Here is a 13843-nt window from a genome sequence, read left to right as displayed (position 1 = left end):
AGATTATGTTAAGACATGTCATGTTATGCTACGCTGAGTACAAAAAAATACCATGTACAAATTACACAAGTTAAGTGAAACACGGACTTAAGCGTATTTCACTTCATGTTGTGCAAGTTAAGTAAAACACAGACTCAAGCGTGTTTTACTTTATGTTATATAAGTTAGGTGAAACACGAACCCAAACGTGTTTCACTCTATGTTATACAAGATAAGTAAAACATGAATTCAAGCGTGTTTTACTTCATGCCATGCAAGTTAAGTGAAACACGGACTCAAGAGTGTTTCACTGCATGACAAGTTATTTGGTGCGATGGACTCAAGCGTGGTTCACCATGTAATAAGTATAATTCAAGATAAACAAATTAGTCATGCATTCACGTTTCATGTTTACCATGATTATGTATGTTTCCGCTCATGTTAACGAATATAGACATGTTATGATAATCTATGAATGTTATATGTAAATTATGATGAGATTTCAAAAATCAAGTTTATGCTAAGCTAAATAATATTTTACGATATGATGTATTATTTACTGAGTATTCAACTCATTTTTGTTGTTGTTTGTCTTTTATTTTCTTCTATGTTGATTGCCACATATGGTGATTATGATGATGCAGAGCTGAATGGCTAGGAGTAATTTTAGTATAAAGACTTAGAGATGAATAAGTGTCATTTATACAAAGATTAAGTTTTCTTTTATGTCATTTCAATAACTAGTCTTTTTTAGGACTAGCTCATGTTTTGCTTTATTTCAATTTCAAGACTATTTATGTCCTTTCAATTAAGTTTTTTTTTAATAAATAAAGTATTTCAGAATAATGAGTCTTTCTACCGGACATTTTGTCATGTATATAATAACGTCTTTATCCTACAGGAACGGGGTGTTACAAAATTCCTCCACTCCTAAAAATTGTTTGCATATGGAGTCAAGCCTTCTTTTTTTATAGGTTCTGGATTCAAGCCTTAAACCTAGAGGTAATATACCACCAAGATAAAAGTTCTTACTAATTGAGCCAACCCCTCTGGATTAAAAAACAAACAATCATTTCTTTAAAACCCTGACAACGAATTACAGGATTTAACTTGCAGCATCACTTGAAAGCGAAGCATGTCCACGAATATATCAACAGCAATTATTCCGTGTCAATGGTTACTAGTTATAACGTAAAAACGGTGGGATGAGTTTTTTTTTAGAATAAGAATTCATTCAAACTAAAAAATAGGTGGAAAACAAGTTCACAGGAAGGGTATAATAAGTCATTAAGAACAAGATTCCAGACGAAAAGCCCAACTAATATGAAGAAGAAGACGTGTTACGAAGAATAGACTTTTTTCTGCCCAACTTAGGTTCACAGCTTTGGTTGATTTCAGTGCTTGAAGCCACAAGTTCTAATAAAGTTGTTCTCTGAACAAGATCACCATCTGAGTTCTTCATGGTCGGGGAGAGAGCCTTACACAAATCGATTCCTTCAAACCTTGGCAAAGCGACTGCAGAACTAGAAGTTGAAGGAAAACGAATGAAACAACAGATATACAGAGACCAATTTTTTTTTTTTTTTTTCGGATAAGTGATATACAGAGACCAACTTAATGTGTAGAAAACAAAAATAAATTGCAATTGCGATTTGAACAAATGCCACTGTTCAGGGGAGGTTAAGGCCCCCATTTGGTTTTGCATACCATCTTCAAATTTTCAACTTTTTCATCTAATCATTATAATAGTCCCAAACTTCCAAACAAAACACAAAAAATAATTCAGCCTTTTCAAATCCCCAAACAAAAATAATATTATAATAACATTTTTATTCAAATTTTTCTCTGTACTTTCCTAAAATTCTATAAAATATTTTAACTCAAACCATTTCACTACTATTCACAGGTTATCTTACTACCATTCACATATTTCTCATCTCATCTCATCTAATTTATATAACCAAATGAGGCAGTCTATCACAAAAAGAGGTTATCTTACTACCATTAACATATTTCTTATTTTATCTCGTCTAATTTATATAACCAAATAAGGCCTAAGTGTATCACAAAAAGAGATAAGATTTTTGTCTCCTATACCCTCACAAACAAAATCCTCCTCTAAATACTAGCCACTCGGCTCACTCCAGTTATATATGTGATGGAATTGTTAGGTTGTCACTAAGTGACTGGTGACAGTATCCCACATTTCCTAGCATCTTGGCACCAGAAAAGTGGCAGGTGATTCCCATGTTAATACACTAATTTACATGTTGAAAAACTATTTCAGATACAAGTTTCCGATGAAGAGAAGTTGATCTTATTGTTGGCTTGGTTCCCAATTGAAGCTGTCACGATACATGAATGCCCTAGCCTAATCTGCATAATACCCCAAAGGGACCAGTCACGGTAATCACTTATACAGCCCAGATCGATGTGGGACGCGGAATATGCCCACCCATAAAAAAAAATCCACAATATCCAGGGTATCACAAAAGAAATTTTTCTTTGCCCCCGAGATTCTTAGAACATAATATACCAGAGCCAAATCTAACAAATTTCCGCAAAGACGTTTCCAAACTAGAATCAATGTAATCAGCGGAAAATAAAATCAATCTTACTACTTAATCCTCATACAGAAAATTATTTGAAAATTATCTGTTCTTAAAGAAACATAGAGGAAATGAATAAACAAACTAATTACAAAACAACTACAATGAGATAACGAAATTAAATTAAGATTAGAATCTGGTTGTTCAACTTAAATCTAGATTACCGGATGAATCCTCTAACCAATTTAAACACCACTTCGAATTCTTCTATAAAACCCCAAAATATACACCAAAAAAAAAAAAAAAATCGACGATTGCAAAGATTTTTAGGAAATCGTAGACTTACAAAGCGATCAGTGATCCTGCGAACAACAAGCGTGGTCTTCGTTTAGGGGGTGGTCATCGTCTTGGTCGCTGTCGTCGTCGTCGAAGGGCTTCTGCTTGTGGAAGATGCAGCACTTCTTGGAGCTCTTCTTCTGCATGAACTCGTTATCCACGGTGCCCTCCTTCCAGGTCACCTTCTTCTTCTTGCGATTCAGACGGAGGACGAGGGTTTGCGGCTCTTGCTGTTGTTCGTGGGGCTGAGAGGAGGGGGAGGGGGAGGGGGAGGCGGCGGGGTTTTCTAGGGTGACGGTGAGGGTAGGAGATGGAGAGGGTATTGACCGGGCGGTGGCTCTCAAGGATCTCGCCATGGGTTGGATCAAACGGGTTTGCGTTCAGGAAAATAGGGAGGGAGGTGGGGCTCTTGTTAATTTTTTTGCTAAACGAGGAGCTGGAAGGAAGATGTCGCCTCTTGATTCGGTGTTTGGATTGGATGCCTTGGGAAATTGAATTTGTGTCTGGCATACTATTCACTTATTACTTATATACACCTCAAATGTTGTCGTTTTATCTTTCGTGTATTGTATTATTTTTTTCTAACAGAAATTCACTCACACTTATATTTGTAATTCTCAAGGAAATGTGGATGTTTTGCAACGAAACTTTAGGAGAAGTATCTTGGAATTTCGATGAAATTATTTTCTACAATGTCCAATTTGCCAAGCCTTCCAATTTCAGAACTACAATTCAAGTCGATTGGTTTATCCAACAATAATGGGAGGGGCCTGGATCCAGAAGGGGCCAGCACTAGTACAATAATGAAAGGAGGCCAGGCCACTCATCAATGGCTTAACTGAACAAAGGAAAAAGGCCCATCCAATTATCCAAGCATGTGTGCAGACCATTGAGTGGAAGACTCGTTGCCCCGTTTACACTCACGACTTGTCAATGTAATGCTTGCGCACCAGCACATGTTGTGGAATGTATTTTTTTATTTTTTCTCTTAGCAAGCAAACTTTATTAAAATAAAAGATGATACATGTTAGGGGGTGAGATTCCCCAACAAATATTCCAATATAACAACCAAAATGTGAAAGTAAAAAATCCGAATAGATTGACATCGTAAGAGTAGATCTGCGGTGGTGGGACAATTAACTCGTGCCTCTGGAGTAACACTTGAGGGCCACAAGCCGGTAGGATGGAGATGGGATCTGGTTGATTTGAAGGATTGGAGGGAGGGGAATTTGCGGGTGCGATGCTTGTAGCTAGCAGAGATGTTGGAGGGTAGTGGCGCTTAAAGATCACACTTAGAAACAAGCCGCATGTGAGGTCCACGTGTTGATGTTTTGGGCACGGCTTTGCGTAGTCCTAGTAGATTTGCAGCAGGGGAACATCATGATGGGGTGCGTCTCAACTTTCCATGGCTGAAAAGCAGCAAATCTCAGAAAATCCAAACCGACGACAAAAAACTATCATATAAAAGTATTCACATATGTGAATAGGTAGCGAGAAGGAAAGAGAAGAAGAAAGCGAGATGGAGAGGAAGGTGGAGTCGAAACTCACACCTTCCTCTCCAGCGAAACTGAATTGAAGGATGGATTTTTTTCAAAAGAGAGGTCAAATCTTCTCTTTCTAGGAAACAAATAAAAAACTTGTGGAATCTGTATGTTGGGGAATGTATTTAAGATGAAAAGGAAGGGAAGAAAAAGAGAACCTCACCATTTCACCATTCTTTTCCCATTCCAAAACTCAAATCAAACTTTTGTGCCCTCTCTCTCCCAATATTTTTATGGAAATAATTAGAAAACCGCCACCTCTACTACTACTACTACTACTACTTCTTCCACCATCTTTCTCCCTTTTCCTTTTTCTCATTCTTGTTAATTTCTCACCTTTCCTCTAATCTTGTTGGATGCTAGATTTACAGTCATCTGTCTACCACACGTGCCCCTATCACTATCATATATATTTTGAGGGGCCTTGAAACTTTTCTTAAAGTCCTACCCTTTTGATGGTTTTTATTTTATTTTATTAATTCCTACCCTTTTACATGATTGATGTTGAAAACAAAAATCTCAACCCCATTTGACATCGTCTTCGAAGAATGCAAACCAAATCTAAATCTGAAAGAAACCAAGTCTTGGTCAGACAATTTGTGAAACAATCAATGGGTTGAAAAGCACATTCAACTATCATTTGGTCGTAGTTACATCATAATACACTTTCAGCCCCAACCCAATCAAATTAACTGAGGAGGGAAAAAATTGAAGATTTGTTGCTTTACAAAACTGGACGATTTCATGTCACATGTGCAAAATGTTACGTTGAAGATTGAGTCGTGGATCGAGAGAGTCCTGGGTGCGTTGTACACATGGCCAAGGCTCTTTCCAAATAATTTACGGTCTCAGTCATTGAGGGGCGATCTCGACCTTCTCGAACACAATCTGCTGCTAGATATCCAACATATGCCACTGCCTCAATTTCAAATGGCGTAGGTGGTGACATCTTTGGGTCTAAAATCCTATGAATTTCATCTCGATCAATGTAGGGTACCACAACATCAACAACATTTCGGGGCAACCCATTCTCATTTTTTTGAATTGCCTTGTACCCAGACAACATTTCCAGCAATACCACTCCAAAGCTGTAGACATCACTCTTGGTACTTAATTTTTGAAGTTTGTAATATTCGGGATCCATGTAGCCAAATGTGCCAGCTGCATGAAGTGAAAGGTGTGACTCATTGTTGGCAGGGCCCATCAACGACAGTCCAAAATCAGATACCTTGGCGGTCCACTTGGAATCCAGCAATATGTTAGAGGACTTGATGTCGCGGTGTATAATTGATGGAACTGCGTACTCGTGTAGGTACTCGATGCCCCTGGCTGTGTCCAGTGCCACCTTAAGGCGTGCGGCCCATGAGAGTAACGGGGAGTTTTGGAGCCTGTGGAGATGGTCATAGAGAGTGCCATTGGGCATATGCTCGTACACCAATACGCGCTCGTTGCTATCTTCACAAAACCCATATAGGTGGACAAGGTTCTTATGGTGAAGGCGGGACAAAGCCTCGAGCTCGTTGAGGAACGCGCTGTCCTTGTCTCCCTCGCGCTTTGTGGTGTAGGGCGAAGACATTGACATCTCAGCGCGCTTGATAGCCACTTCTCGGCCATCATCTAGGATGGCGTGGTAGACGGAACCAAAGCTACCTGTTCCAATCTTGTGGTCTTCGGAGAAGTTGTCGGTGGCTTTAAGTAGCACTTGCAAAGAGAATTCCTCCAATGGGCATGTGCCGTTTCCCAAGCTAATCAAGTGGCTCAACCTCTTCTCTAGAATTGGTTCTGGTGCTGGTTGATCATCATCGTCGGCCTCTGGACCGCTTTCAATTGTGCTTCCTGTCTCGTCCAAGCGGCCTGAGTCATGGACGCGGCAACTTTTACCTTTGCAATATATGAATAGAAGAAAACAACAAGTTATTATCAGAGCCAACGATCCCACACACCCCACCACTAGGAAGGCCACCATTTTGTTATCCCAGCCAGTATTGCTGTCGGCTTCCTCTCGAGGTTGCGGTGATGACGATGGTGGCAATGATGGCAGCGGTGAAGGGGGAGTTTTCATCGGACAAGGCTGGCAGATAATTTGTTGGCCACAAATTCCGGATGACCCCGGCAATGGACCGCAAGGACATTTACTTCTACACGGTCCAGGCAAGACATACTCAAAAACCATGAAGTTTGAGTCAAGAATATCATTGCCCCAGCAGAACAAGGAATAATTAGATGTCACGACTCCACAGAAAATACTGCGCTTTGCTTCAATCGCGGTGAAATAGGTCCCTCGCAAACTCTTTGGCAGACTGAAATCATTTTGGCCCCAGCAAACGATTGTTTGATTAAGCCTTAAAGCGCAGCTACGGTTCTCTCCCAAAGCAAGAGATGTGAACTGCCCTTGTGGTTTGTCACGTGCCACATCTCCCTCTCCCCAACAATACAAGCTACTATCATCCAAAGCGATGGCACAAGCATGCCTAAAGCCAGCAGAAACCACACTATAGTTCCCGCTGGGCTCCATGCCAACGACTTGATTAGTATTGTTTCCGAAGCAAGTAATTTTTCCAATTCCCGATATCCCACATACAAAATTCTCACCAACAGTAATACTCGAAAAGTTCCGATTCATGCTTGCTCTGAATCCGGGCCACTGCCAGCATCCTAGGCTATTGTTCCCATTTACAAGGCCACAAATGTGGGAATTCCCAGCTTCAAGTTCTTTGAGTACAGGGCCACGATAGATGCGCTTGTATGTCATGGTCCCATTGGTAGAGAACCTCCAACAACCCATGATCGAGGTGGATGAGGAAGATGGTGACCTCAAGGCACAAAGAAACCCGTTCCCAGCTACTATCGCAGAAAATGATGTATTGGGATTCACGGGAATTTGAATTCCATGAGGGAAACCAGTACAATTAAGGAGGAAAACTGGCTGGTTAGGGGGCTTAGTTATTGCACAGATTAATGTTTGATTGGAAGTCTCAGAAATTGAGAGGGTGGAGAGTGAATAGACGAGTGGAATACAAGAAAAGAAGGATAAGCTTATGAGTAAGAGCAGGAGAAAGTTGGAGTTATCAAAGATGAAAGCCATAGAAATAATCGGCTGGTTTTGATAATATCATGGTGGTGGGATAAGAAAGAAACTGCAATAGAAAATACGAGTATGTGATGATATGAGGTTCTGGGTCAAATCCAAGGCTATAAAAGGGTTCCAAAATAAAGGCCGAAGAAGGAAGAGGAACGCGGTTTCCACCGAGGGTGGGTTTATGAGGACCAAAGACCAAGTCATTTGAAAAGTTATATTATTGTTTGAACTGGACCCCGTTTAGGCATGACTCAAAAAAGAGCTGAAAGCTGTAAAACACTAGTAAACTAAATCCAGCTTCAACCATTCATTCAAAACTCGGTAAGACGCTTTCAAAACTAGGCCGATTGACATATATCATCACATGCACTAGGCTCTAGCAGCCATTCCTATTTGAATTTGACGTGACTTTGCAACCTGGTTTGCTTTCTTTCATCAAATTATTACTCGTCATTATGTTTGTGCACACTAGGAGTACATTCTGATAAATGCACCAAAATATATTAAATTTAGTAAATATAAATTAATATATAAAAATACATAAAATCATTTTTTTTACACTAAAAATAATCAAAGTTTCACCTTATTTCAGAAAAAATCTATTTAAAATCCTTATTTATGAATAGCAAAACTCTATTGTTAACTCATGATCTGCAGTGGCATTATCGATCATAACCAATAACAAAATTGAAATTTTTTACTTCTCGACACAAAAATAGAAGTCGAGCAAAGCCAGTTAAGTCCATTATTCATTGTACATTTATGTACATGCCAAATGGCCAGAATGTCGATGCAAATTTTCAATTATCACGATAGGATCTAGAGCATCTAATTCTATGTTATTTATTTAAAGTAAAGGCCATATACTTTATAAAACCGATCGAGCACGGAATTTCGAGTTCCATCGAGTGTGGTGACTGTGAGAAACATTTGTGATTTTGTCTAGCTTCTAGATTTCAATCAAGAGTGGTTACAGATCCTCTGTTTAATTTTTTGGGACTTTTCTTCCTAGTTGGGTTGAATGTTTCTGCGCAAGCTATTATATCTAAAGAACACAAAAGAAACTTGTCTCTTTGTGTTCTTTTTAACATGTGGTTCAGAAAAAAGTTAGTGTTCACAAAAGTCAACGAGTTGAAATTTCAAAGGTAATGTTGCATCATATATTCTCGAAAGCATGTAATTCAAACGAGGACCAAATCAGGGTCTCGTATCATTCCTGAATCAAGAGTGCAATATTACGTATACAAAAACATCAAGAAGGTCCCAATCAGACGACAACAATAACAATATGCTTTCTGCAACGTAAGTATCATTATAAGACTATACCATCTAATGCTTACCATTGGAGTTCTGATCATAACTATAAAACACTCCAATGTGTTCACCAAATTAGTAAATTGTGCAACGTCTCAAACCTCAAAAGTCGGCTATTTACTGAGAGAAAATATGACTTGATGCAAGACTTGCCATTTTTGTCAGGATTGTTCTATGGAGACCTGAAAGCAAAAGGATCTGCATCCATAATCATTTTGACTACTTCCCTCATAGCAGGGCGCACAGATGGAAGCTTAGTAGTACAAAGGATAGCAATCTTCAACACCTTAATCATGTCATCTTGGACAGAATCAGTTACCACTTTATTGTCGAGAACCCTGAGCACAGTTTCACGGTCATTGAGATGATCTGTAACCCAATAAACAATATCTTTTCCTTCTCCATATGCCTCTTCAACAGGCCTTCTACCGGTAACCAATTCTAGCAGAACCACGCCAAAACTATATACATCACTCTTTTCAGTGATTTTAAGACTATATGCCAGCTCTGCATAGGGATTTGGAGTGTAGAAATTAGTAAATCCACACATTCAAAGGCAGCGTGAATCTATCAACTAGAAAAGTTAATAAGCATATCCACTTTGTTTTTATCCAGTATGTCAAATTAGCTGCGATTGAAGACAATCACCAACACGTGAATTTAATGAATGTCATTCATGAGTAATTGTTTGGTGCATGAACACAAAATAAAAATAAGAAGATTAACTGTTCAAAAAGTTTGAGAACTCACCAGGAGCAATATAACCATGAGTGCCAGCAAGACAGCTATAATCAGACCCGTGATGAGACTTCTCAGCAAACTTTGCAAACCCGAAGTCAGCAATTTTTGGCTCATAATCCTCATCAAGTAAAATGTTGCTTGATTTTATGTCCCGATGAATGATAGGGGGTGAACAATCATGGTGCAGATAAGAAATTCCCTTTGCGGCTCCTAGAGCAATTTTATACCTCCAGTACCAATCCTGTTCTCGCTGCCCACCTATGATCTTTCCATGAAGAGCTTGAAACAGATTACCATTTTCCATGTACTCGAACACCAGAAAACTCGAGCCCCCGTTTAGTAAAGATGCATAAAGCTTCAGTATGTTCCTGTGCCTTACTTTTCCCAGAATCTCCATTTCCGCTTCCAAAATCTTCACACCATCTCCTTTCCATAGTTGCTTTACCGCTACTGTGCTGCCATTTTTCTTTAAATCCAGTCTATAAACTTTTCCTGTAGCACCAATTCCAATCAAATTCTCTTCTTTCAAATCACATATTTCATCAACATTAATTTCTACTTGGTGGAAAGATGTAAGTGTCCATGTCCGATCTACTTTCTTCTCCTCTTCCAAGTCATTTTCTACAACAGCCTCAGTAAGCTTCGAGTTCTTATAAATCGCAAGCAGTAATCCAACTAATATGACAACCAAGGCGGATGCTATAACACAGAACAGAACAACTTTACCTGCAAATATCCCTCTTTGACTATGATTTGCAGTACAGATATCCATCCTATAACTTATGAGCACTGTAGGTTCTTGGTCAACACAGAGTCCCTTGTTTCCAAGAAATGCCTTTTCTCCACCCATGGTCAAAAGATCAGATGGAACTCTTCCTGACAGCCGGTTTTGAGAGAAATCGATGGAGCTTAGCTTCAATTTCCCTAAATTTTCCGGAATCAAACCCGTAAGTTTATTACCAGCAAGAATCAGAGAGTTCAACGAGGTCATCGAAGAAAATGTTTGCGGGATGTTACCGGTCAGAGAATTCAAGGCGAGATTCAAATCGACCAGACTCGCACAGTTACCCAGTTCGGGTGGTATTGATCCTGTCAAAGAATTCTTTTCCACGTGCAAAGAAGACAATTGTTTCAGAGCACCAATTTCAGAAGGTATTTTACCAGTAAAGTTATTATTACTCAAATGTAGCCTCTCTAGGTTCCTCAGCTTGCCAAGTTCTGATGGAAGCTCGCCGGAAAACCTGTTGTTTAGCAAAACCAACTGATTCAAACTGTCAGAAAACCTGATTTCCGGGGAGATTCCTCCGCTGAAGTCATTATCACCAAAATCAATCATTTGCACAAATGGAAGTGCCCAAACCCCATCAAGTATCTTCCCAGACAAGCGGTTCATATTAATTCTGAACCTCTCAAGAGACTTGCACTCGGCATAAGACTCCGGTAAATCCCCGGAAAAATCATTTCCCAATGCAAGCAAAAACCTTAGCTTTCTGTTTTCGCACAAGAACTTGGGGAAACCACCTGAAAACTGGTTCTCAGATATGTCAATGCTTTCCAGTGGCGAATACCGGCCAAAATTAACCGGGAAATTCCCAGTAAAGCTGTTACGATAGATTGAGAAGCCAAAAAGATGCTGCATATCTCCGAACCCTGCGGGGAGTTCCCCTGAAAAGTTGTTCTCATAAAGCTGAAAAACCACCAAATTCTTCAGATTCCCTATTTCTTCAGGAAGTTTCCCATACATTTTGTTGGCAGAAACGTCGAATTCCCTTAGATAGCTAAGGTTCGCAAGCTCTCGTGGGATTTCCCCGGTCAAATTGTTGTCAAAGAGTTCAATCTTCTTAAGCTTGTTCAAGTTGGCAATCGACCGAGGGAAGTTCCCAGAGATCTTGTTACTCGATATATCAAGTGTCTCCAGCTCCTTGAGCTTGAAAACAGACTCCGGAATCTCTCCCTTCAAATTAGCAGCTTTTAGATACAACCAAGTCAAGTTCTTCAAATTCCCAAGAGTCTCAGGTATCTCACTCTCGTCGAATTCATTATCACCAAGTCCCAGGGAAACCAATCCGGTTAAATTCCCCACCCAACTTGGAAAAGAACCGGAGTAGTGGTTTGTAGAAAGATCAAGAATCTCTAAATTTCGCAGCCACGAGAGGTCGGGAATACGACCGATCATGTTGTTTTCAGAGAGATTCAACACTCTAAGGTTGTTACAGTAACTCAGTTCCACGGGAAGCTTTCCGGAGATGTTGTTGGAAGGCAACGAGAGCACAGTCAGGCTTTCGAGCAAGGAAATAGATGGGGAGATCGCGCCCGAAAGAGACTTGCTTTCGAGAGAGATATGGGTGACTCTAGAGGAAACTGGGTGGCACGTGATGCCGAAGAAATGGCAGGGAGATTCTGAGGCTTTCCAGGAGTACAAGGAATTGAGGGGGTCTATGAGCTGGTTTTTCAAGCGGAGGAGGGCTTCAGTTTCGACCGTTAGGGGAGTACATGGCGGGAAAAAGGGAAAGGATGTAAAGAGCAAGAACAGGAGGAGGAGGAGGGGAGGGGAAGGAAATGGGATTTCGGCCATTGGGGGAAAAGATAAGGGGTAAAATGGTCGCCCAATAAAATAGATCTAACCAATCATATCATCTAACCGGTGGCCTGTGAGCAGTGGTGAACGTGAAACGCCAATTTGACCCGCATTCTTTACCATCTTTCGACCTGATCCATATCAATATATTGATACCCAAGTGATTAGGAATTCTGAACACATTATAATTCTTCCAAACACGCTCACTCGTAATTATTATTATTATTATTAGTTGGGTGGCTGTCTTTCATGCAGTAAACCTAACCCAACATCGTCAATTATATTTAAAAAAAAATATATTTTAATGAACCTCCATAAAGAAAGATAACGAAGAGAACAAAAAACCTGAATCTGATATTTGAAGGAAATTAGAATAACAAGCAGAATATGTGAAGAAGTTGAATCATATTTGGTCAGTTAATGATTCTGAAAATGGAGAGATGTGCGTAAGAGTACGTACCCAAGGCAGCTAAAACCTGAACTGCTCCATATATGCAGTACGCTCACCCACAAAGCAAAGCAACTTACTTTCCAACTTGCTTAATTGCTAGCTTCGGTTACTCGATCTCAATTCCGTGTAGAGAGAGAGAGAGAGAGAGAGATCTCGATCTCTACAGACACGAGATTAACTGGTCAAACTTCAAACGACGAGAAGATATAGCAGAGCAGGGGTGTCTGATCATATGGGAAGGTAGCTCTGGTACTGTGAGTCTGTGACAGTTCCCACTTGCTTTTCTGAAAAGTCTGTATGAGTGAAGAGAGTACTGAGCATGATAGCAGCAGCAGCAGAAGAAGAAGAATGGAGCGGTATTGAATAATAGTGATCTCACAGAGTGGATGTATTGGGGGAGTGTAGGCCATGGGGGACATTAGTCTATTACTGACAAATATGCTTTTGTGAAGTTTTCTGGAGTTTTACTCTCCCCCTCCCCCAGTACCTCACAAACACCCACAAGCGTCCACAACATGGTTAATCCGACTGTCTAAAAGACGACATCTCTAAAGAAATTTATTTGTATTTTTCTGTTTTCGATATTTTTATTTTTATTTCTATTGAATTCGTTACTAAATTTTTCAAAAGTTTTTGTTTGAATAATTTTTTCTTTTAATTAAATTTGATCTTTTAAGCCGGCCATGGCAAGGGTCCCCATTAAGATCTATCATCGATTTACTTCCAGCTGTGTTCGCAACCGACAGCACTATTGCATGGGCAGCCTTCTGTATATATACCACATGGTTTATAAGGACGCACGTGGCACGACTTTAGTACCTTCCACATTTTCATTTCCTCTCTTATCTTTCTGGTTCCATAAGGATTACGTGGTGGTTCACGATAGTGATGTATTTGAAACTCTCGTTCATGTCAATTAAGCAGAGGTTTGCTACGAATTAATTACTGTTTACGGTTGATCTGTAGCATATTTTACGTGTAAATTTTATTTTAACACAGCCGACGTTTATCCCCTACCCCTATCCGATTCCCTCTCTCAACTCACCCAATCTCACCGTGCGCCACCAACCACCTCACCGGCTCTCCCTCACGCCGGCGACCGTCCAGTCACCTTTGACCGTCCACGGCAGCCACCACGCGCAACCCCCTCTCCTCTCTCGAAATGGGTCTTACATGAATTTAGCCACCATGCCCGTACGCCAGCCTAGCCACCACCACCGCCGAGCCCCACGACCTCCCAGCAACCCCCACCGTCGAACTCAAGTCATGACAACC

General features: G+C 40.2%; 2 protein-coding genes across 2 annotated transcripts; both read right to left on the bottom strand.

The window, feature by feature from the left end:
- Positions 1-5017: 5017 nt before the first annotated feature.
- Positions 5018-7770, bottom strand: LOC122319355 (serine/threonine-protein kinase-like protein CCR4). The gene has a single exon (XM_043137389.1). The coding sequence runs from the start codon at positions 7488-7490 to the stop codon at positions 5169-5171; it is 2322 nt and encodes a 773-aa protein (XP_042993323.1). The 5' UTR covers positions 7491-7770; the 3' UTR covers positions 5018-5168.
- An 891-nt stretch (positions 7771-8661) lies between these two features.
- Positions 8662-13066, bottom strand: LOC122318814 (receptor protein-tyrosine kinase CEPR2-like). The gene is made up of 3 exons (XM_043136457.1): positions 12578-13066; positions 9549-12248; positions 8662-9305 (listed from the first exon to the last, which is right to left on the bottom strand). The coding sequence occupies exons 2-3, from the start codon at positions 12112-12114 to the stop codon at positions 8971-8973; spliced, it is 2901 nt and encodes a 966-aa protein (XP_042992391.1). The 5' UTR covers positions 12115-12248; positions 12578-13066; the 3' UTR covers positions 8662-8970.
- Between the last annotated feature and the right edge of the window lie 777 nt (positions 13067-13843).

Source organism: Carya illinoinensis, chromosome 8 (assembly GCF_018687715.1).
Source record: "Carya illinoinensis cultivar Pawnee chromosome 8, C.illinoinensisPawnee_v1, whole genome shotgun sequence".
NCBI classification, from domain to species: Eukaryota; Viridiplantae; Streptophyta; class Magnoliopsida; order Fagales; family Juglandaceae; genus Carya; species Carya illinoinensis.
Note: the sequence above shows the minus strand (reverse complement) of the source record. Positions and strands in the feature narration are given on the sequence as shown.